General features: G+C 45.0%; 1 protein-coding gene and 1 pseudogene across 1 annotated transcript in view; one reads left to right on the top strand and one right to left on the bottom strand.

Moving 5' to 3' along the window:
• Positions 1-507: 507 nt before the first annotated feature.
• Positions 508-25,855, bottom strand: part of LOC148220144 (RNA-binding E3 ubiquitin-protein ligase MEX3C-like) — a 37,042-nt gene continuing 11,694 nt past the window's right edge. The window contains exon 2 of the mRNA XM_088155700.1: positions 508-3,535. Within this exon, the coding sequence (XP_088011826.1) occupies positions 2,310-3,535 (1,226 nt within the window). The 3' untranslated portion in view covers positions 508-2,309. The remainder of the gene's footprint in view (positions 3,536-25,855) is intronic.
• LOC148220145 (endogenous retrovirus group K member 9 Gag polyprotein-like) lies at positions 5,725-7,796 on the top strand (annotated as a pseudogene).

The following is a 25,855-nucleotide window of genomic DNA, read 5'->3' on the forward strand; positions in this document are numbered from 1 at the left end:
GTCAAACCATTGACCCAGCCCCTGCCAAGTCCAGCACTAAACAATGTCACACCCTGGGGCAGGCACCTGCCAGCCTCAATATTTGGGATTTTCTATAGCTCCTGGTGCAGCTAATTTGCCCCAAACCCATTTATTTTCTTAGCAACAACCTGCACCCTCCCCTCAGCTACTTCAGCTCATTTTGCATGCATTTATTTTAAACTTTAACCAACAGCTCCTGGAAACTTTTCCCTGAAACTTTGGGAAAAATTGGACCAAGGGTATTTTGGGAGAAAAACCCCACCAACCCCCCTCCCACACACAAAACCCCTCAATTTTTGTTTATACCAGTTAAACTTCTTTCAGGAGTGGAGCCCTGCAGCACTGGAATGGGATCCCACCAGCCTGAGCCCTGCACATGAAATACTAAGCACCAGGAATGCCCCTGGTTGGGTGGGGGATATCAGCCAGCCTCAGCCTGCCTAAGCTGCTCCAAGTGACAACCATGAAGAGAGCAAAACATTCAAGTTAATGGAAACAAGTATTTATTAACTTTTAATATCAGAAAAATAAACTCTTATAATTCTCTTTACAGCAAATATATAATATCAGTGCTTTGGCCATCATAAGTTAAAGGCCCTTTATCATAAAATATATAGCTTTTAAACTTTACCAAAATTGAATTTATAATCTCTATGACCTCCCTACATATACATAACAAAGAGTGTAGCAAAATTAGCAAATACTAAGCTAGATCAATAGTTTATCAGTTTATTCTTAGTTTGTGGTTTATAGAAGTGGTACACGCACCTAATGTCTGTTGATTCCTTGGCTTATTAGTTGCAGTGTACAATACAATAAAACAAAATACACACTCAGTTAACATTTGTTCACATCTACAAGACTGCAGCTAGAGATCAGATTTTAATACTGGCATGTAAGTATCCTACAAGCTATTATAGTATTAAAGTTATGCAGTACATAATAGGCCTTTAAGGCAACTCCTAGTTGTAAACTTTTATACGAAATGTAACTCTTCAAGTGGAAATAAAAATAAAATTTTCTGTATATTTACTAGTTTAATACCCACTTTCTTTTTTTTTGTTACACTGAGAAAAATATTGTCTTGGGAAAATAATGCTTTTAAAAAAAGAAAAAAATACATCAGAACTATACTTTTGTGTATTTTTGGTTTGTTTTTGCTGTTTTAATATATGTCAGCACAGACTTGGGAATGTACTGAGGATGAAAAAGCTAGAAACATCTACAGGTTGAAATGTAAGAAGCTCATTCAAGAGACTTTTTTTTTTAGAAAGACAGTTTTGAAATGAAGTAAACTGATTACAGGGCTACTGTCACAGCTGCTGTTATGAATAATACAAGGGCGTTTACACAACTCCTCCTTTTTCTTTTTTCTTACTAAAAATATATATTTATGTGTAAGACATTAATTGAACATAAAAATGCTTCACATTTTGAACTATATACTCTCTAAAAAGGTAAAGAAGAGCTTGATCAGATTAATGAACAGAATGTCAGCATCATCACTCAAAGTATGTGCATCCCAAAGCCCTTACTGTAACTGGATGAAGCCAGCCAGACTTTTTCCTCATTACATTAACAAAAGCAGTGGGTAGGAATTCACAAATTGAGACATTCCTGATCCTCTGGACATACTGCCCTTATCAAGGACAAAATGGAGGTGCATCTGGCAGCTTCTCTCTTCCCACCTCACTATCATTTATTATCTGAACCTGCCAATAACACAATCCATTTCAATAAATCAAACTATGCTTTAAACGATATTTGCAATGCTGAAGAAGTAGGCATAAGTTGTCACATAAAACAAAAAATATTTCCTCAAAACTGGTAGAAGACAGCATTGGAAGTGTTGTTTGATATATTGATAATACCACACATCTTCCATAGCAGACAAGTACTTTTGCATTTAGGCAACAAGGTTCATTGCTGCCATCTCACAGAAGCCAAACAATTAACGGAGATCCTTTACAAAAGCCTGGAAATTTTGAGGGGTTTTTTCAGTTGTGTAATTTATGAAAACTTGCCCTCACTGTGCCATAACATTACATCAGATGTATCTCTGCTAAACATGCCATCTGCTTACACTGAACCAGACAGAGACTACTTAAGTTTAGTGTTACCATAGCAGCCTTTTGAGAAAGTAAAAATTTATTAATAACTTCAACCTAATCCCAAGGAAGTCCAACAGTCAGAATTCATTAGAAAGTTTACTAGAGGATACCATTACATCCATGCCTTTAAGAGTCTTTAAAAGTCCACATATAATAATATCTCTATAATATCTCTATTTAAGAGTGAATTTGAATTGCCTGAGTAACAGCTGTCTGGCAAACAGGACAGGATGGGACTTCCTTTTCACAGATTCTGTTCGCACACTCCAGGCAGAAGAGATTGTGACCACAGGGGACCAGGGCTGCAATGACTTGGTTCTCGAAACACATCACGCAGTCATGCTTCTGTCTCAACTCAGGGGGAGAGCTGGACGTGGAGCCACCATTGGAAGATGAATAGCTGTTGGTGCCATTGGAGAATGCAGGGATATAGATGGGAAGGCCCACTTGGTGGCCAGTCCTAGATGGGTCACTACTCACTCTCCCAGCCAGCGGGCGATCCAGACTTTCTGGAAATGTGGGTGTCAGGCAAGGAGTAGATGGCTGTCTCCCTTGGCATTGAGGCTTGGTATTACTAGCAGGGTTGCTACCAAAGCCAAGGAGAGGGTTTACAGGTTCAAAAGGAGTCCAAATGGTTTGGGAAGGCATTGATAAGGAGTCATACACAGGAGAGTCAAACACAAGGTCTTCCGTGCCCACTGAAGGCAATGTTTCTCCAAACCAAAAGTTGCCTGTGCTGAATGGACTTGTTGGGCTGAAGTCAGTCAATCTATTGCTTCCAAAACAGGAATCTGTGGAACTACTTCCCAAAGAGCTGGAGCTGTCATTCCTATAATTAGAAATCATTCTGGTGTGGCTAAGAGAGACAGGATTAGAAGCAAGCCATACAGACCTGAGAGTGCCTCCTTCAAAGCTCACATCTGTACCACTGTAGTAGAAATCATCCTCTTTATTCAGCTTGATGTAGTTCCCAGTACGCATGGCTATATGCATCTCTATCTCCTCACGTGCACAGTTGACATTTTCAGGCATTCCTGTGACTTCGAAGACTGGCTCCTTATCCCTGCTGGGGGTGACTATGTAGGTATGGGTCTGCTGCTGAATTCTTTTGATTGTAGCTCCTTTTGGTCCAACCACCAGCCCAACTACACGGTAAGGCACCCTGACTTGGACTGTCATCTGACCTGGCAGGTTAGGGGTACATGGCAGGCCTCCCAGGGCAGGACTGCTCTTGTTGCGTGATGCTCTGATCATGGAGAAGTGTTCAGCAGCTGAGATAATTTCCCTTTTAGCCATGGTTACGTCCTCCTTTCGCCCAGTGACAACAAAGACAGGTTCTTCTCCACGAACAGGGGTCTTAATGTAAGTATTTGTCTTGGCCCTTAGTGCTTTTATTTTGCAACCTGTTTAAAGGAAACATATACAAGTTTAGCAAGACATACAAGTTTAGAAAGCCACAAGAAAGCCATCTATTTTAAGCTGTTTGAGAGTTTCAAGAAACCAGAGTGAAACCAGAAGCAGCTGTTTGCATCTCTGCAAGCCACATCAGCAAAAGCAGTAACAGCTTATATCTATTATTTCCAAACAGGCCTCTGATACTTATAGCCACAAACAATTTTAGCAATGTTTCTTGGGCTGGTTTAGCCCAGCAACTCCTCAATTGCTATTAGATGGTGAATAAACATGAATGACTTTCTTGTCAGCCACTTTTGTGATTATCCCATACATACTGGTAGGTTTAAATTTTTTTCCATTGATTGGGTATAGGTCAGTTATTTCTAAGATCCTGCAAAAGGAGTAAAGGTTCACACACAAGTTTGCTGATATATTAGCCTTCCAACAACAAGCATGACTTAAAAGCAAATGAAACATTTACAAGTGAGAGAAGTGTCTGTATTGCAACCTGTGTAGGGTATCAATAAAATTGATTAACTGAGAACTCTTCATTTGCTTCCTTTTATCAGTAAATGTTATTTAAAACTTTACTCTTCCCTGGGGGATGAAGGAGTCACTCCTTGAACTGTCAAGTAGGAGTTCAAGCAGTTTGTTGCATGCAAATAAGGCTTACTATGTAATAGTATGTGCCTATGTGGAATTTCTCTCATTCATTAACTGAGAAAATACAGTCTGAAATAAAAGCAAAAAGTTAAAGAAATATTTATCTTTGATTTTTGGGGATTGAATTATAAAGTTTGCTATGATGCAGTGACAACAGGCTCTTTTCCAAGATGCTCAAGGCATTTTGAAAGGCATGGTACATACAAAAGCCCCTTTTACTCATGACAGGACCAGAAAAGCAGGCATTGCAAAATGAAGAGACGTAAGCAGGTCCATGACATGCAAGACAGTCTACTGTATTCAGTCTTAATTGAATTTATCCTATTTTAAAACAAATTCAAAAGCATGTCACAGTAAATGTTATTTTATAGTGAACCTCATCTTGAAAAAAATTATAAGTAACATTTTCAGATGAAGTGTTTTAAGCATAATTTCACTTTCAGCAATTTATTCACCTTTTCCTTATTTACTTTAAACATCTCATAACCGTTTGGGTACTCAAAATAGTCTCTCAAAATAGTGTTTTGCTAGTCCTTCGCACCCAAGGTATCACAAGCAATAAATTGTACAGTTAGAAAATCACACAAAGATGCACTTTATTCAGTATTATCTACTAATAAAAAGAAAGTAGCAAACATGCAGATTCTGGTTGGAATAGAGGGAAGGAAGAGCTGCTTCTTGAAGGGCCCCTTCCTGGGAACCGTGGAATGGCGCGGGGGCGCCGGGCGCGGGGCGGCTCAACGTGGAGCAGCAAAAGAAGAGCGGAGCAATGCAGAGCGGCGCAGGGCCAAGAAGTCGCACGGACTCATCCAAGTACCGGGAGCCCGGACAGCCAAGGTACTGTTCATCCCCCTATCCCCTAGCTTAGCAGATAGCTGGGAAACCGGGTTTTTAAATGATGGGAAACCGCCTAACCAAGTGAGAGGAATCTATTCTCTCCATCTGGAAAGGGGTGCTGGAAAGCCTAGAAACCCCGATTCCAGATAGGGATCTGATTGCCGTGCTGGCTTGGGCAAAACAGAACGGATTCTCTGATGACCCAAGGGAAGCTTTCTCTCCGGAAACACGGAGACAGCTGGGAGAGCGTTTATGGGGCACTCTACGAGTGGCAGATACTTCAGTTTCCCCGCTGATAGTTACTTGGGGACTCATTAACCGGTTCACGGCGGGGGACGAGGAGGAGGAGGAGGAGGGGAGCGAGATTTCCGAGGGCCGGCAGGACATAGAGACTCCCTTCCCAGACATTCCCCGCCTGGAGACTCCCCTCTCAGGCATTCCCCAGGCAGAGACCCCAGACACTCCCCGGGTGAAGATCCCCCACACGGCGCCTCCCCAGTCAAAGTGTCCATTGCCCAAAGACTATTCTCTGCCTGTGTATCCATCTCCAAGAGACTTCGTTCAGCCAAAATATCCTTCGCCAGCAGCACTGGGGAGATCAGGCACCGAGGCAGTAGGCGGGGCTGCTCCCAGTGACGTATCCCGCTCACCCGGAAGCACAAGTTTCTTCTTCCGGTTCACCAGGGCTGCTGCCGGATCCCTTTCCATTTCCGGGATCACATCTAGCCCCACCGACCATGGATGGTGCCGCCACTTCTGTGCCTGTGACTGCGTCTGCTGTATCATCTCCCGTGGAGCAGGGGCCGCTCTCGTCGTTCCAGCCCTGTGCCCTGAGCAGTGATGAATGACAGACCCCCGTTCGGAGGCGGGGCTTCGCTTCGGAAGGTCGGCACTGTACCGGTCCTGCATCTTCTCCCCGAAGCAGCCTGTGGATGCTTTCCCCATGTTAGGTGACTGTGAGGCCAAAAAATCATCGTAGCTTCTGGGAGGTGGTGAAAATCAAAGCGTTACAGCAAGGAGACTGGGGTTTGATGGAACGTTTGGGGATGCCAGGGGGAGGAGTCCTTCAGATGGAGGAAGGTGTCCAGGTAGATCCAGCTGAGTTCGGCCCGGTCCCTGAGGGGAACCTGCTGCCAAGTGGTGGTGGGGGTTCCCATGGGAGCAGGGGACCTCAAGCCTTTCCTGTCTTTAAAGCTGTGCCTGGTTCAGGGCAGCCAGATAGGCATGACCCCATAGCTTGGCGTGTGGTTCAAGATTTACAGGACAAGGTTGCACGATATGGGCTCGGTTCTGCACAGGTGATGCAAATTATTAGGGTGCTGAATACAGACCTGCTAGCACCCTATGATATTAAACATTTAGCCCATGTGCTGTTCCAGCCCGTTCAATTTAGAGTGTTTGAGGACAATTGGAGACAAATGGCTGAAACGGCTGCTGCAGAGAACATGCAGCGGCCCCGGCCAGACCCGATATGCTGTGGGGAGTGATGCTTTGATGGGCCAATATCGTTTCTCTAGCCCTGACCTTCAAGCCACCTGGGATCCTCTGATCCTGGAGCAATGCCAAAAAATAGGGTTTGCAGCCATGTTCAAAACAATGGAGGCTGCTGCCCCAAAGCGAAAATATGTGAAAATTACGCAGGGCCCTAGAGAACCCTTCTTGCAATTCATTGACAAGGTTGCAGCTGCCTTGGAGAAACAGATTGAAGATGATACTCTGAGATAGTTGTTATGTAAACAGCTGGCCAGAGACAATGCTAATATTGATTGTGCAAAAATTATACAGGCTCTGCCAGGAGACCCCTCCCTGACTGACATGCTTCAGGCATGTGCTAATGTAGGTACCATAGATCATAAGATCTCTACTTTAGCAGCTGCCATGTGGCACCATCAGAAGATGTCAGGGGGTGGTCAGCAAAAGCAAGGGAAGAATAAGGGCAAAAATAAGCAGAAGCCACAGCAGCAGAAGGCTAATATGACTACTTTTCTGTGTGCTAAATGCAAGAAACCAGGTCACTATGCAAATCAGTGCAAATCAAAGAAGCCTGTAGCTGGCCAGGGAAACGGCCAAATGAGCGCTTTGGGGTGCAGCGAGCAGATACAAACAGTGCCTCAGAACCCAGTGCTGACACAGGTTTCCTCATCCAGCATGCAGCCAGCACCTGGGGCTCCGCCAGCGTGGATGTACACACCACAGCCACAGTCGTCCTAGACTCTGTTGGTGTGCACAAGGTCCCACTGGATGCCTTTGGCCCTCTGGGTCATGGGCTGAGTGCACTGCTCATAGGACAATCTAGTGCCACTATCCTGGGAATCTTTGTCCACTCAGGGGTCATTGATGCTGATTTTACGGGTCAGATTTGTGCTATGATCTCTATGCCATGTCCCCCTGTCATTATCCCGGCAGGAACTCGTATTGCCCAACTGTGAACACACACATTAAGAGCTAGGGAATTACAGCTTGGAAATTCTTTACAGGCCTGGATTTCTCCTGACTCTCAGGTCCATTCCCAGGCTGACAAGCTGACTACAGCTTCAGTTAGGGAGGAAGTCTCCCAGGGTGATAACATGGTGAAAAACAGAGTGGAATTCATAATAAAGATTAACACCTGGTGTCTTTCCTGTGGGATACATCCTGAGGTACTGTCCCAAGGATGTTTTTCCCAATTGTCCAATGAACTACTGTCCTGTCCTAGCTGCACGTAACACACTTTAAATACAGGATGTCCGTACAATAAAGTTGGCCTTTTTCCCTAAAGAGGTCTGTGTGTGTTGCTGTCCTTTCTCTTTTTAGTGCAGTGACCACACCCAACTTGTGCCTTTTCCTTCATATGTTCCCAGGGCTGATCAACGAGATCGTAAGAGGGCGAGTTCGGTTCCACAGGACCACCACAAGTCTTTTGGACTATGAATATCTCCAGTCAGTGCCCACAGATGGTGTGCACCTTGACGGTGCCAGGCGCCAATCCACCTCTAATTCAGCTCAGTGGTTTGCTTGATACCAGGGTGGATGTGACAGTGGTCTCTTTTTCTGCCTGGCCTCCCACATGGCCAATGCCCCCTCTTGGCCAGGTCATTGAAGGTTTAGGGGGTACAGCACAGACCTTTGTGAATCAATGGTCTGTGCTGATCAAGAATTTTGAAGGGCAGACAGCTACCGTTCGACCCTACATTACCACAGCCCCGATCAACCTCTGGGGGTGGGATATTTTGGCTGCCTGGGGGGTGCACATCCAGTCAAATTTATAATTGGGGCCACTGAAGTGAAGGGCGGGAATTATCCTATGATGCCTTTACAGTAGTTAACTAATACCCCTGTTTGGCAGCTGCAGTGGTCCTTACCAAAAACTAAATTACTAGCCCTTTGTCAATTAGTTCAAGAACAACTAGAGTAGGGACATCTCGAACCATCGAATAGTCCCTGGAATACGCCAGATTTTGTCATAAAAAAGAAGTCAGGTAAACGGAGACTGTTATAGGATCTCCGGAAAACAAATGCAGTTATGGAGAGTATGGGGGCGTTGCAGCCTGCCATACCATTGCCCATCATGCTCCCTGCTGGATGGGACATTTTGGTCATTGATTTAAAAGACTGTTTTTTTACAATCCCCTTATGTCCCGATGATAGGCCAAAAATTGCTTTCACGGTGCCTGCAGTGAACAATTCTGAGCCAGGACAGAGATATCAATGGAAGGTTTTGCCACAGGGTTGTCAAAATAGCCCCACTATTTGTCATTGGTATGTGGCTCAGGCCTTGTCTGGAGTCCGTGAGCAGTTTCCTGGTGCGTGTTGCTATCATTATATGAATGACATCTTAGTAGCAGCTTCTACTCAGGATGAGTTGTTGAGGATAGAACCTCAGCTGCTCTCTGCTTTATGCTGTTATGGGCTGCAGCTGGCTCCAGAAAAGGTCCAGCGACAGCCTCCCTGGAGGTATTTAGGGGTCAAGATCCTGGATCGAACGATCCAACATCAAGAGGTGCAATTCACAGATCCTATAAAAACTTTAAATGATGCTCAGAAGTTGCTGGGTGTTATCGGTTGGTTGCGTCCTTACTTAGGGCTGACCACCTAGCAATTGTCCCCGCTTTTCAATATCTTGAAGGGGGACTCTCACTTGGATTCACCTCGAACATTAACCCCTGAGGCACAGCGAGCACTGCAGAAGGTGCAGCATGCTCTGTCTACTCATCAAGTATGCTGAGTAGATCCCTCTGTTGATATCACTGTGTTTATCATTAATCCAGATTTGCATTCCACAAGTATCATTGGCCAGTGGAATGATACCTGGCCTGATCCCTTGCACATTCTGGAATGGGTCTTTTTGCCACATCAGCTGAAAAAGACGGTGAATACAGTGTTTGAGTTGATTGCCTGACTGATACTCAGATGCCGTCAACAGCAGCGGACCCAGCAACGATTGTACTTCCTGTGGAGTGGGAGTTCTTTGAAGGGGCTTTTATTAATAGTGTCCCCTTGCAAAGTGCGCTGCAAGATTTTAAGGGGCAGATTGTTTATCATCTTCCTAGTCATAAGCTACTGCATATGGCAAAGACAGTTAAGCTGTCGTTGAGACCCAAAAATAGTCGGGTGCCAGTGCAAGGTCCTACCGTCTTCACTGACGGCTCAGGCAAAACAGGGAAGGCCATTGTTACCTGGCAGGATGAGTCTGGCTGGCAAACGTTGGAAGGTCATGAAACAGGTTCTGCTCAGATCATTGAGTTGAAGGCTGTCATGATGGCATTCCAATGGTTTTCACAGGTACCTTTGAATTTGGTCACTGACTCTGCTTAAGTTGCAGACATAACTCAGCGTTTGGATTGCTTGCTTCTGAAAGAGGTTGACAACGTCATACTGTTCTGGGTGTTGAAGGCCTTGTTGTGTGTGATCCAAGCCCGAGTTCATCCATATTATGTTTTGCACATACGGAGCCGCACAGATTTGCCAGGTTTTCTAACAGAAGGCTGTGCCAGGGCTGATAGGTTGGCTAACGCTGCCTGGGTGGCACCTCAGCCTGACAAGATTGCACAAGCCCAAGCATTGCATGTTTTTTTTCCATCAAAATGCACATACTCTGCAGAAGCAATTTCATCTAACAGCCACTGAATTTCATCTAACAGCCACTGAGGCTCGTGACATTGTCGCCTCTTGTGATGACTGTCATGGCCTTGCTGTGCCTTTACTGGCAGGAGTGAACCCCAGGGGTCTCAAGGTCCTGCAGCTTTGGCAGACAGATGTCACTCACATCGCTGAATTTGGCAGGTTGAACTATGTGCATGTCTCTATCGACACCTTTTCTTCCGCCATGTGGGCATCTGCTCATACTGGGGAGAAAGGTCACATTGTGATTACCCATTGGAGAATGGCCTTTGCAATCTTGGGCCTACCTTCTGCTGTGAAAACTGACAATGGCCCTGCTTATGTCTCTCAAAAGGTGAGGCAGTTTTTGCAGATGTGGGGGGTCTCACATAATTTTGGCACTCCACATTCTCCAACAGGCCAAGTCATTGTCAAACATGCTCATGGTACTCTGAAACATGTTTTAGACAAAACAGAAAAGGGGAATGGCTCGGGAAACACCACACAGCCGATTGGAAAAAGCTTTGTACACCATCAATCATCTTACTGTGCCACAAGATTCCAATAATCCTGTTATTGTGAATCATTTCACGTCGTTACAGGCCTCGGATGAGATACGAATGCCTCGAGCAAAAGTCTTTATACGGGACCTGACCACGAACAAGTGGGAGGGCCCGCATGACCTTATCATTTGGGGTCGCGGGTACACTTGCGTCTCAATGGATACCGGGGTACGCTGGCTGCCTGCGAGATGTGTCCACCCTGACCTGCGACGTCAGAGACAGAATGTGGCTCATGCACAGCCTTCAAATGCTGACCAGAGTGCCGATCACCAGCCCGATGGTCCCTCTACAAGCAGAGGATGAACATTGATCTGCTTGTGGTGGAGCTGTTTTGAAGTAAATTAAAATATTGTTAGATAGGCTTTTGAACTGTATTAGAGATAATAGGTCTGGTGAATGGTGGTGGGTTTTGTTATTGTAATTAGCTTGGTAGGGGAGAAAGTACCAGGTTCAAAGATTTTCCCTGGGATATCTTCAGGTCTCTTGAGTTGTGTTTGTTCTCCTTTGCAAAGGGCCTTGCAGACAGATTACAAACACTTCTTTTTCTTTTAAACTGAAAGGGGGACCTGTGGACACACTGTTAGAGATCTGGTAAAATTACAGCCAGGAAAATAATTCCCACGCTGGAGCTTCTCCTAGTTCTTGCACTGATCCGTTCCCAAGCTGATAATGTATTCAGCTCCGGTAGGGAGTTTTTCCCAGGATGATAAGTTTTGTCAAAATAGAATGGAATTAATAACATTAGATTAACACCTGGTGCCAACCATGGGACTCATTCTGAAGTACTGTCCCAGAGGCATTCTCCCAATTATCAAATGAGCTACTGTCTTGTCTTAGCTCTGCAGAAGGGCCTATAAATACGAATCGTGCTCTCAATAAAATTAGCCTTCTTTCCCCAAGAAGGTCTCCGTGTTGCTCATTGCTTTCTCTAGCTCAGCAGCGACAGAACACCTAAACCCAGTCTCCTGATGTGTATCAATTATTGTCCAATATACAGAGATTACTTTCATTTACTACATTCCACCCAAGTATATATCCTTATTTCCTGAAAAATTACAGAGGCAACATTTAAAGAATACTAGAGGCATTTAGACATAGACATCTAAATAGCAATATAATTCTATATTATATATCACAGTTCAGACCTCACTTAATTCCAGATTCCAAACAGCCTTACCAAGTCTTACAGCTTACATTTCAGACAAGAGTTTCCTGATATTTTAGAAATTCAAATTAAGTTAGAATTATGCACCTTCAACTCCATTCCCTGCAAATTCCCAGAGATTGCTTTGCCAGTGTTGCATTTCAAACCATTCCAGTATAAAGAACAGCCTTCTTGCCTTTCTTCCTCAGGCTGCAGAACAGCACAGACCAAGATGGGCAGAGTTTTGCTTTTAAGGTATGAGTCACATACCTAGAAAGCAGAGGCCAAACATTGCCTCAAATCCCTGTAGCAACAGAACAAAACTTTTAAACATCAGAAAAATTTGCTTCAGTGAAAAGCTGACTCCCCAGACCATCAAGATCAACTCTCAATCTTTATCTGAAAAGTTAGAAAGAATTTAAGAAAGTCACCACGTACAAAACCCAGTATTTCTGAATGAGTCAGTCAATACCCATTGGATTTTGTCTACAAGGAGTGCTGGAAACCCCCACAAAAGACACTCATGTCAAAATACAAGATCAGTAGTCCATTATACCACTCCAGCTGAATGACCTTTTTATTTGTTTTTACTCAGCTGCTCTGGTTTCCCACCCTCCTCCATTAGTCACTACTGAGGCAATGCTGCAAAGCACAGCTGATCCCATCCCCTCTCCAACAATTCTGCAGCCACTATGACAAGTTTTTCCAGCTATGAAATCACATGGCCAAAGGATAAATCAAGAAGTTTCTGTATCTAAGCTCAGGAGACTGGAAAAGACAAAGGGGAAGAAAAAATATATCACCCACATTTTTGCAATAAATAAGATTTTTGTATCTAAGATTTTGAAGTACATAGAAAAAACAAAGCCTGAAAAGGGGACTTCTAGACCAGAAATTTAATTTAATCAAACCTTTTCAAGTGATTTTAGTTTGGTGTGATAACAGAAGTCTATTCAATACCAGTTACCATCCTTGGTTCAGCAGTATAAGCATTCCTAAGCAGCACATTCAGCCATAAGTACATACAGACACAGTTAAAACAAAAACCTTTTGGTTTGCTTTCATCTAGGTAAAGATTTAGTGCTTGCCTGCCCAGGCACCTGATGAGGAGCCAAGCCTGAGCCAAGTTCTGTAGGCAGTGTTCACCCTGTGCAGGCTGATTTGTATTGTTCTTCTCAAGCCTTCTCTCCATTTTTTCCCCCTTAAGAGGATTATTTGACTGTACATTTTAACCACACAGTGAACATTATACTCCTCAAGAAACTTAAGGGTAGCTCTAAAGGAATAGTTTACCTCATACACTGCCAATTTGAAATGATCAAATACTTCCTAATTAAAAAGAGAAGATAGGAAGACAGATTAATTTTTCCCCCTTGAAATGAGAGATAAGTTTAGCAGCCATAGCACCTGCAGTCTTCACCTATCACACAGCAACAACCAGCTCAGCCCTCACTCCCCCTTTCACCATCACTAACAGAATGAGATACATCAAACCCAGTCTTAGGCCATTCAAATCATGAAGGAAACTTCCCAACGGAGCCAGCAGAGTCAAGTGACTGCAGTGGGAACCCTGTGCACACCTGCTTCACACCACACCAGCTGAGCTGCTGCCATGAGCCAAGAACCACCCTAAAAAAGTATTCCAGACTCCTGTTCTGCACAGTCATGGAGAAATGTAACCTTTCCCCCATTTCTTTCTTCTGCTGAATTCACCTCCGTGTCACACAGTGGGAATGGGACAAGGATCAATTTATAGATGAGGTGTGGTTACTGCGCTGCAAAGAGAGAGAAAAGACAGCAACACACACGGACCTCTTTTGGGGAAAAAAAGGCCAACTTTATTGTACAGACATCCCGTATTTAAAGTGTGTTACGTGCAGCTAGGACAGGACAGTAGTTCATTGGACAATTGGGAAAAACATCCTTGGGACAGTACCTCAGGATGTATCCCACGGGAAAGACACCAGGTGTTAATCTTTATTATGAATTCCACTCTGTTTTTCACCAAGTTATCACTCTGGGAGACTGCCTCCCTTAACTGAAGCTGTAGTCATCTTATCAGCCTGGGAATGGACCTGAGAGACAGGAGAAATCCAGGTCTGAAAGGAATTGCCAAGCTGTAATTTCCTATCTCTCTAAATGTGTGTGTCCACAATGAGGTTCCCTTTGTTTTGTGGTATCCCCTCTCTCACGACGGGACAGAAGTCCTTGATCCTTCCAATTATCAACAGTAGCAAAATGCAACCTGTCACAACAGGGACGCACACCTTATACTCACATTCTTCTTGCCAAGTGCTGCAAAACAGGGTTCAGGCACACACAGGAACTTAAACCTTCTTACCATCATGTCTGTTTAATTTTGCCTCCCCAATTACAGAGGGCTTTAGGTAAAAAAAGCTGGAAGAAATTTATCCAAACAGAAGCCTGGAAGTCATAGTGGGTAAAAATTCAGTGAGCAGCCCCTGTGAACCACAATCAAATGACAACACCAGTTTGTTTTCCTTCCCTCTTCCTGACAAGTAACTAGCTAAGGGGATCAAAACTGAGAACTTCCTGCAGCTCTTCAAACATACAAATCCTGTGTGAAGCCACCAGTACAGCCTAGGCTGGAAGAGCAGCAAGCAGGGTGAAGTTGTATTAGCACCAACTCATCTCTTAAACAGGAGGGAGGGCTGATGACCAGCCCTGACCAAGTCTGGCATCCTTCAACTTGTCCCCAGAGCAACCACAGATCCCACAGCTCATCAGCACTAAAGAGAAAGCCATAGTTCACAGGAATATATTTTTCAGTAGCTTTGCAGTAATCTGATGAAAGACAATATTGTATTACAGTCTCCATTCTGAATACCCTCTTTAGTGCTCTGACCACCATAATAAGCTGACATCAAGTAACAAGGCAGCAACAGAATAATTACTGACATCAACCCCAAACAATGAGCTGCTACCAGAGCCATAGCTAATTTCTTGTCTAGAAAGCAAGGACAAGGTCTGGGAAAAGTCCCCTCAGACCAGCAGGGGATGGCATAGCATTGCCAAATGTGCCGAGGGGAACATGCAGGGATTTATTTTCTATGAGCCTGCAACAGCTGTAAATGAACATAGCTTTAAAGGGAAAGTCTGTTAAGCTGGCACAGCCCTTATTTCATTGCTAGGTTGCCACAAAGTTTTAATCAGAAAGCAAGAATCCCTGTGACTATGTGCAAATCCTTTGTTACCTGACTGAAATACTGGATAGTAGTACCACAAGGCCAACAGCCGCTGGTCTACAGAGCATGAAACTGCACACCTGATTAACGAAGAAAGAAAAATTAATCTACTTCATTAAGAACGACTGCTTGACATATTTCAGAAGAGCTGTTCATTCATTCCCAAGTTGCATTATTTTCTTTAAACAGAACACTTCCTCTCAGTTGTGAAATGACTAAAAGTATTTCTACAGTTTGCGATTATACAGTAAAAAACAGACAAATGCCCTATTTATTAAGCAGAGATGAAGCTGCATTGGGAAAAAAAATGAAAATCTATTCTAAATTGTTTAATGGCTAAACCTCGTTAAGCAGGCTGGCTACACAAGTGTCCTAGGGTGATGTTATGGTGTTTGTATCTCCAATCGTGTGTTCTGATTATGTTTGGTATTATGTCCTGCGCTTTCAGGACTGACTCTGAAAGTGAAGCTTTGTTTTGTCTTGTTATCAGCCGGCTCACCTCCCCCATGGTCTATGTTTAGGAGAGGTTTTAGCTCTGCTCGATTGCTTGCTTGCTCGCTTCTGCCTCTTTTTCTTTCCTTCACTTTGCCCTTGCTTTTTGCTTATTAGTTAGTTCAAGCCAGGCAGTCCAACTTTTCCCTGGACTGTTTTTTTTCCCACCCCGTCCCCTCCCTCTCCTGGATACCATCTGAACCTGTTCTGGACGGGGACCTGGGAAACCCCAAGAAACACCAGGAGTCTGCATTCTGTCACCTGCAGCAGTCATTCCCCAGTGCCAGAGACTGATAACTGAGCGACCACTCGCCGGAGAGACTCTCTGAGTTTGTCATCCCTTCAGAACGGTGAAAGAGGTTTTTTTTGTCAGCTGGTGTTGTTTTTTTCCTGTGCTGGGGAGTGTTTTGCTTGTTAAATAAACAGGGTTTTTTTCCTACTCTTCTCTGAGGAAATTCTTCCCGAACCCGGTGGCGGGGGGGAGGAGTTGTGGGGTTTGCTGTCTGGGGGCTCCTTCCGGAGGTTTTCCCCCAAATTTGCCCTAAACCAAGACAAATATTTTGGCGCCCATCTCGGGGCTTGAAAAAGTGGGAAAAAAACCCTGTTCTAATAATAACTTGGTTCAAATTACTTTGTGTTGGTATAGAGCAGTTATTGGCTATGTTGTTGAAATTCATGTCTTTTGGGGTGGAGGCCTGCATGTGTTTCTGGTCCCTAGGGTTTTTTGAGGTCTTAATACCTCTGTGGTCCCTAGGTTTATTTTCTTATCCAGAAATAGCTCCGGTATTGTCCCTAATACGTAGTTTCTGTAGCAGAGGGGCATTGACCAGAATATCCATCGGGCTGGGCTTGGTTTTAATGGCCTGCAGGAGATTTATAAAGGTGCTGGAGTCTGTTCCAGGAATGTATGGTTCTTGGTTATGGTTGTGCACTCAGTTTGTTAGAGGAGAAGCAGGGGATGAGGCTTTTCAGCCTTTGTTTTCCTTCTTCTCCTCTGAATTTGTTACATCCTTATTAGAGAATGTTCAGTTTCCCCTGAATGTTAAAGAGACCATCTTTCTGGTGTTTAATATGGTAAGCTTTATACAGTTTGCAGTTTCTCTAGAATGAGAGCTGAGATTTCTAGAGGGGCTGAGACCCCTGACCCCAGAGTAGAGCCAGGCGTGAGAAATCCTGAGTGGTGTGGGAAATGGGAGGATATGGGCCAAATCTTAAAGGAATTTTCTGACCCTACAGCCTGGGATTTTCCATGTGAACAAATTCAGAACCCAGCTGAGGTGGCAAAGTACCTGAAAGAGAAGTGCCATGATAATTCTAAGGAGAAGAAGATCATTGCAGTGAGCTGGGCCCTGGCATATGCTTACCGTACCCTGCTAGATACTGTAGGGCAGCAGAGAGGAAGGGGGACAGGCAGATAAATCAGCCACTATCCCAGTCACTCAGGCTGCAGCCAACACCCCAGGCTCGAGGCCAGCAACTACACCTGACAGTGAGCCTAAGCCAGCAGCTAAACCTGTCAGTAAGCCTCAACCAATGGCTGTTGCTACCAGCACGAGAAGTGGAAAGTGCACAGAGAAGACTGATCGACCAGTGGATGATGATGATGATGATGATGCAGGAGAAGGACCCTCAATGCCTCCTGACCTAAAACCAGGAGTCAAAGCAACTGGTACAAGATCAGAGGCCAATATTGAGTCCTTTTCCCTAAAGGACCTCCGTGGCCTAAGAAAGGATTACACCCGACGACCTGATGAGTCTATAATTAGTTGGTTGGTCCGTCTTTGGGATGCTGCAGGCAAGGCTACAAATCTGGACGGCACTGAAGCCAGGCATTTGGGATCCCTGTCACATGATCCTGCCATCGACCAAGGAATGATGAGGAGGCCTAACCCTCACAGCCTCTGGGCATGGGTCCTGGACAGTGTAGCACAAAGATACCTGTGTGCAGACGATCTTTATATGCAGCAGACCCAGTGGAAGACAATAGAACAAGGGATCCAACGCCTGAGAGAAATGGCAGTGGCAGAGATTATCTTCTCAGATGACCTAACAACTAGGAATCCGGACTTGGTACCGTGTACATCTGTTATGTGGCGAAAACTTGCACGGCTTGGGCCCCATGAATATGCTTCTGCTTTAGCAATAATGAAGCAGGATGAGAGGGATAAGACCGTGCTCGATATGGCGAAGAAGCTCCGAGCATATGCAGATGCCGTGCATGGCCCAACACATGCCAGGATAGCAGCTGTGGAAACACGTCTGCAGAAATTAGAAGACAAGAGAGAGGAGAATCATAAAAGACTCGGGGAGGAGATTAAAGAGGACCTTCTCCAAATCTCAGCAGTACAAATTAGAGGCCCTGGTATCCAACGCAGACGTTCCCCTGATGGGGAGAGAAGGTACACCCCACGAGCTGAGCTGTGGTTCTTCCTGTGTGATTGCGGAGAAAACATGAGGATATGGGATGGAAAATCTACTGCTGCTCTGGCACAACGGGTGCGTGAATTGAAGGAAGGCAAGACTCAAAGAGGAAGTTCAACCAAAAGGAGAGCAGCTCCAGTTGCCCGTAGCCAAGCTGCCAAGTATGATGATGATGATGATATGTCTGATCCCCTTGAAGGAACCTCTAAGACATATGCCCAAGGAAAGAAGGATAACCAGACTTAGAGGGGCCCTGCCTCTAGCCAGGGAGAGGCGAGGGAAAATCGTGTTTTCTGGACTGTGTGGATTAGTTGGCCTGGCACATCGGAACCACAAAAGTATAAAGCTTTGGTTGATATTGGTGCACAATTCACATTAGTCCCATCAAGATATGTGGGGGCAGAATCTGTCTCTATTGCTGGTGTGACAGGTGGATCACAGGACTTTACCTTGGTGGAAGCTGATGTGAGCTTGACTGGACATGAATGGAAAAAACATCCTATTGTGACTGGCCCAGAGGCCCCATGCATTTTGGGCATAGATTACCTCTGAAGGGGGTATTTTAAAGACCCAAAAGGATTCAGGTGGGCATTTGGGATAGCAGCTGTGGTGACAGAGGGCATCCAGCAATTGAACACCTTGCCTGGACTGTCTGAGAATCCAAATACAGTAGGACTTCTGAAGGGAGAAGAGCAAAAGGTACCAATTGCCACTTCCACAGTGCATCGCCGACAATACAGAACAACTCGAGATGCTGTGGATCCCATCCATAAGATGATTCAAGAGCTGGAGAGCCAAGGGGTGGTCAGCAAAACCCACTCACCCTTCAACAGCCCCATCTGGCCTGTGCGTAAATCTGAAGGAGAATGGAGATTAACTGTGGACTATCGTGCATTGAATGAAGCGACTCCACCACTGAGTGCTGCTGTGCCGGACATGCTGGAACTCCAGTACCAGCTGGAGTCCAAGGCAGCAAAGTGGTATGCCACTATCAATATCGCCAATGCATTTTTCTCCATTCCTCTGGCAGCAGAATGCAGGCCTCAGTTTGCTTTCACATGGAGGGGAGTGCAGTACACCTGGAATCGATTGCCCCAGGGGTGGAAGCACAGTCCTACCATCTGCCATGGACTGATCCAGACTACACTAGAAAAGGGTGGAGCTCCAGAACATTTACAATATATTGATGATATCATTGTGTGGGGGAACACAGCAGCAGACGCGTTGGAGAAAGGAGAGAGAATCATCCGAATCCTCCTGGAAGCCGGCTTCGCCATCAAGAAGAGTAAAGTTAAGGGACTTGCTCGAGAGATCCAGTTCCTGGGAGTGAAGTGGCAAGATGGACGGCGTCAGATTCCTACTGATGTCATCAACAAAATCACAGCTATGTCCCCACCAACCAACAAGAAGGAGACAGAAACTTTCTTAGGCGCCATAGGTTTTTGGAGGATGCACATTCCTGAGTACAGTCAGATCGTGAGCCCTCTTTACCTGGTTACCCACAAGAAGAACAATTTCCATTGGGGCCCTGAGCAGCAACAAGCTTTTGCCCAGATAAAGCAGGAAATTGCTCATGCAGTAGCCCTTGGCCCAGTCAGGACGGGACCAGATGTGAAGAACGTGCTCTACTCTGCAGCCGGGAACCATGGTCTGTCCTGGAGCCTGTGGCAGAAGGTGCCCGGTGAGACTCGAGGCCGACCATTAGGATTTTGGAGTCGGATCTACAGAGGGTCTGAAGCTAACTACACCCCAACAGAGAAGGAAATCTTGGCCGCCTATGAAGGAGTCCAAGCGGCCTCAGAGGTGATTGGCACAGAAGCACAACTTCTTCTGGCACCCCGATTACTGGTGCTGGGGTAGATGTTCAGAGGAAAGGTTCCCTCCACCCACCATGCCACCAGTGCTACATGGAGCAAGTGGATTGCCCTCATTACACAGCACGCCCGGATTGGAAAACTGGATCGCCCTGGGATTTTGGAAGTAATTACAAATTGGCCTGAAGGTGAAAGTTTTGGTGTCACAGATGAGGAACAAGAACCAGTGACACGGGCTGAAGAAGCTCCACCATCTAACCAACTGCCAGCAGAGGAAACACGCTATGCTCTATTCACCGACGGTTCCTGTTGCATTGTGGGGATGAATCGGAGGTGGAAAGCAGCTGTATGGAGCCCCACACGACGGGTAGCAGAGGCCACTGAAGAAGAGGGTGGATCCAGTCAACTTGCTGAACTCAAAGCAGTTCAACTGGCCCTAGACATTGCAGAAAGAGAAAAGTGGCCAAAGCTTTACCTTTATACCAATTCATGGATGGTAGCCAATGCTCTGTGGGGATGGTTGGAGAGATGGAAAGAGGCTAACTGGCAGCGTAGAGGAAAACCAATTTGGGCTGCCGAAGATTGGAAAGACATCGCTACCCGGTTAGAGAAACTACCTGTGAAGGTTCGCCATGTAGATGCCCATGTTCCCAGAAGTAGGGCTAATGAAGAGCAGCAAAACAATCAGCAGGTAGATCAGGCTGCAAAGATAGGGGTGTCGAAGATAGACCTTGATTGGGAACACAAGGGAGAGTTGTGTCTCCTTCTTGGAGAACAAGGACAACAAGAAAATTAAAACCAGAACATTTGTGGCATTTCACTATGTTATTAAAGCCATTTTAAATACTACCTGTTGTATAGTCAGTTGATAGACTGACTAGTTATTATCACCTTTCAACTAAGATCAATTAATTTCATCTCACACTTTGTTTTAATTAATGGAGTAGAAAATTTTAACTCTTGACAATTTTATTTTTTTAAACTGGCTGTTGAATATAATTAGCTGATTTAAGGAAGATGAAGATAGTAATTTCTCTATACTTGCATAAGATCTACACTGTACTGAGTTTGCATGGCCAGGTTTTGGTAGCCAGGGGACTGCAGGGGTGGCTTCTGTAAAAAGCTGCCAGAAACTTCCCCTATGTCAGACAGAACCAATGCCAGCCAACTCCAAGATGGACCCACATGGCAGCAGGTAGATGCTCAAAAAAAGGCTGTGACCCTGTAGGAAGCCCGCACTGGAACAGGATCCTGGCAGGGACCTGTGGAGAGAGGAGTCCACACTAGAGCAGGTTTCCTGGTAACACTTGTAACCCTGTGGGGGACCAACACTAGAGCAGGTTGTGCCTGAAGGACTGCACCCCGTGAAAACGGAGCCGCATTGGAACAGTTCATTGAGAACTGCTGCTTGTGGGATGGACTTATATTAGAGAAGTTCATGAAGGACTGTCTCCCGTGGAAGGGACCCCATGCTGGAAAAGGGGAAGGACTCGTCTCCCTGAGCAGCAGCAGGAACATGTGATTGTTGGAAATTATATAACTTTCCTAATTATTTTTTCTAATTAATGGCTTTAATTAACTTTTAAATTGTTTTAATTAATCATAAGAAGTTAAGCAGTGTAGTTTTCCACTCTAGCCAGCACATAGCTAACTTTCTTTTCAAAGACTCTTATTGTTAAAGTGTGATTATTAGATCACCGAAACTTTTAAGTTTTGCTAAACTAACCCTGATAAGTTTCAGTGAACAAAGCCTGAGGGAGTTAAAGGCTGGACACCTGGAATACAGAATTTATAGTCTTTCAAGGACATGTTACAGTAACCAGAAGATAAAGAAGAGACTAACAACGACATTTCACCCTGAGTGCTAGAGACTCCCTGTCTGAGAAAAAAAATAATAAAAAGAGTAAAACATGTGGACTAATTAGCACGAGAAGCAAGAAATCAATAACCAGGAGACAGAATACTAATTAATGAAGAGAATTATGCAATTTAGAACCAAAAAACATTAATTTCTTTGTTTGCTAAAAATGTATAAATAAGTGAAAAGTTCTGAATGTGGTGTATATGGCTGAAGTTATCCACTATGGACCCTGGCAAGAATAAAGCAATGCATACAGCCGCACAGCCCGGCCAGCTCAGCCCGCGGCGTGGCACACCTGAGATTCTGCCACCGCTGAGTTCCAACCATGGCTGGCGGGCCAGGCCGGCTCTGCTCGGCTTCGGGTGGAGCCGAGCCGGGCCCCACTCTAGCCGTGAGCTGCTGAGCCATCCAGCTGGCACCGCGGAAAATCGTGCGACTGAGAAGAGAGGCGGCCCCACTCTGCCGCACAGAAAGCAGCCCCGCAGCTGAAACTGAATGCTGCAGGGGCCTGAAAACAGCCATGCAGCCAGAGCAGCTGCCACCCCGCAGAGGTCACATGACCATATGCAGGCCCGGGCGAGCTATTAACTCTTTCAGTGCACAGATGAAACTTGCAGACATCAATCCTCTCTCAAGTGAGAGAAAAAGGAAACGGTGAAGACATGTAGGGAAAACAACATGGAGACACTGAGGTCAGTGAAGAAGGAGTCAAATCCCAGATGGGAGGAGAATGAGGATATGCCTTAGTCTTGGGCTGAAATTCTCTTGTAAGGCTATGGTAAAGATACATCTGATGTATCAATTGATACATCAGACTCTTTCCCCTGTAACTCATGGAGTGCATTGGGGGGATGCAGTGTTCTAGCCATAGCTGTGAGCAGAAGCACCAGTGTTGAAGCAAGCAGATGTTGAAGCAGCTGTAATCTAATGAGAAGCTTTAACAGAGAGAGATGAGAGAAACCTGACCCCAGGGATGGGAGAAGAAAACCTCTGTTCCCAGAGATAAAAGAAGAAAACTTTTGTTTCTATACTAGAACAGCTCATCCTTAAAATTGCGCCCCAATAAGCTGAGATGACCCATGGTGGTAGTTGTGGGAAGACTATCAAACCATGGGAGGGACTGCAATTGCAGATTTCCGGGCAGTTGCTATTCGTGAAAATTAAAACCACAAGAGAACTGTTTCTTGTGGAAAAGTCTCCATGGGATGGCAGTAGACTCCTCTCTCTAAGTGAACTGAAGAAAGATTTTTTTAAAAGTGGCAAACTGACTGAAAATACCAAATTTGTCTCTTTACATTGTCAGTAGGGAAAAAAAAAGAGTTGGGGGAGGAGAAGTGTTCTGAAGGTTTATTCCTTTTTTTACTATTTTTTCTTTTAGTTCTGTTAATAAAGTTTTCTTTATACCCTTTAAAGTTTTGAGCCTGCTTTGCTCTCCTCCTAATCCTTGTCTCACAGTAGAAAATGAGTAAATAATTCTAGTGGGTGCACTGGCATTTGGCCAGCACTAGACCCAGTACATTACTTGGTGCATTGCCCAGGAAACTCAGATTGGCGAACCAAAACAACTACACTTAATTGGTGTTTCTGCCTGGTTCAACTGAAACTACCACACCTGACATTTTTGGTGACACGATGAACTGACTGTAACCCCCATTCCCTGTCTCCCTGCAATGCTGTGGGAGGAGGTAAGAGCCCAGGAAGGAGGGAGGGGTGGGAAGGTGTTTTTAAGGTGTTATTTTACTTCTCATTATCCTGCTCTGATTTTGTTAGTAATAAATTCAATTAATATCCCCAAGTTGAGTCTGTTTTGCCAGTGATGGCTATCTGTGAGTGATCTTTCCCTGCCCTTAACTCCCGAACCTTTCACTATATAATAATAAAAAAATTGGAGCATTTTATACTAAAGATATTTTTCCTTGCCTCCTGACCCATCAACAACTCACCCCTGCAATCACAAGCTTTTAGTTACACTGCAGTGTCCTAGGGTGACTTTATGATGCTTGTATCTGAAATCATGTATTTTTTAAATCTGGATATTGAGTTCTATGCCTTTAAAACTAGATCCGAGAGTGAAGGGGGGGAGAAGCATACCATTTGTCTGCAGAACCTGCACTTCCTCCCCCGCATTTCCTTCTCATGGACTGTGTTATCTGCAGCATAGACAGCGGAAGAGAGCTCTCCTTTGCTTTTAGTTTGTTTTTTTAGACAGTTGAGGCAGAGAAGTTCCCCGGACTGTGGCTTTTCTTTTTCTTGGAACTGATCAGCCCTGCTCTGGATCAAAAACCCAGAAAAACACTGGGAGCTCACACCTGTGGCCCACCGGGGCCCAGGACGTGGCATTTTCCAGCGCAGGAGGGACTGATAGGAGACTGAGCAAGCCGAGCTACACTCCACAAGAAGGACTCTCTGAATTTGCCATCTCTTCAGAACAATGGGAGGGTCCATTGCTTAATATTATTCATTTTTTTTATGTTTGTGAGTACTTTGCTTGTTAAATAAACAGTTTTTTCCACTTTTCTCAAAGGAAGTTTACCTCCCAAACTGGTTGGGGGAGGAGCTGCTTGAATTTGTTTTCTAGAGGAGACCCCTTCAGGAAGTTCCCTCCCAAATCTGTCCCAAACCAGGACATGCACTTACCAAACCCCTGTGCCTGCCTGTGGAACGTATCAAGATGGCTCTGTATTCGGTCTGGCTGAACCAAAGTTCATTTCCCCAAAGCAGCCCTCACAGTACTATGCTTTGCATTGGTAGCTAGAAAGATGTGGATAACACACCAGTGTTTTGGCTACTGCTGAGCAGCTCTGGCACAGCATCAGTGCTATCTCTCAACATTCCTCTCATTAGGGACTGGGAGTGGGCAAGATCCTGGGAGGGGACACAACTAGGCCAGCTGACCCAAATTAACCAAAGGGATATTCCATAAGGGATATAAAAGCTAAGAAAAGGAGGAGGAAGTGGGGCATTACTTACTTACAATGTTTGCCTCCTGGAATACCTGCTACACTTGCTGAAGCCCCACTTCCCAGTAAGTGTCCAGACATCACTTGCTGATGGGAAGTAGAAAATAAAAAAAAAATTATTCCTCTTTGCTTGTGCACACACAAGCTTTCACTTTTGCTTTAGTAAACTGCCTTATCTCAACCTACAAGTCATTTTCCATCTTATTTTCTCTCCCTTGCCCAGCTGGGAAGGGGGAGTGATAGAGCGGCTTGGTGGGCACCTGGTGTCCAGCCAAGGTCAACCCACTACAGACTCACCTTAAGTTTTGTGCAGTTTTGGGCACCTCAGTATAAGAAAGCTAGAAAGCCATTAGAGAGTATCCAAAGGAGGGCAACAAAGATGGTGAAGAATCTGGAGGGGAAGCTATACAAGGAGCAGTTGAGGTCACTTGACTTGTTCAGCCTAGAAGAGACTGAGGGGAGACCTCATCACAGTCTACAACTTCTGGGGAAGTGGAGTGGCAGGCACAAATCTCTTCATTCTGCTGACCAGTGGCAGGACCCAAGGGAATGGCCTAACATTGTGTTGGGAGGTTTAGGTTGGATATTAAGATAAGGTTCTTCACCCAGAGGGTGGCTGGGCACTGGAACAGGCTCCCCAGGGAAGTGGTCACAGCACCAAGCTTGACAGAATTCAGGAAGTGTTTTGACAATACTCTCAGGCACATGGTGTGATTTTTGGGGTTGTCCCATTGTAGTGGTTTAGATTCACCGATTTCAATATACTCATTTCCTACTGCGAGAAAGGATTAGGAGCAAAAGCAAGGCAGGTTTAAAACTTAAAGGGTGTAATGAAAACTTTTATTAACAACATAAATGAATAATAGAATTCAGAATAAAACCTCCAGACCACCCATCCTCCCCTCTCCCACACCCTCTTCTCCTTCTCAACAACAACATACAGAAACACTTCAGTAAGTCACCAACTTAAGAATAGTCCTTCTCAGTTCACTCTAGGGAGAGGAGTCTCCCCTTGTCAGGCTATAGGGACTTCTCCACAAGAGGGAAAAAAGCAGTTCTCTCAGCCTCACTTTTCACGAATAGCAGCCACCCGGGGAATCTGCAATCGTGAAACTCCTCCCATCTCCACAGTCTTCCCAGAGCTGTGCTTATGGGCCATGTTAAAATCATGAGGTATTTACTTTTAAGGATGAACTGTTCAAAAGCGAAGGTTCTCTTCATCTCTGTTCATGCTTCATTGTGGAGACCCTGAAAGGCACTCCCTAGTTAGGGAATACAAGAGCCCTCT

Source organism: Sturnus vulgaris, chromosome W (assembly GCF_052056855.1).
Source record: "Sturnus vulgaris isolate bStuVul1 chromosome W, bStuVul1.hap1, whole genome shotgun sequence".
Classification (NCBI taxonomy): Eukaryota; Metazoa; Chordata; class Aves; order Passeriformes; family Sturnidae; genus Sturnus; species Sturnus vulgaris.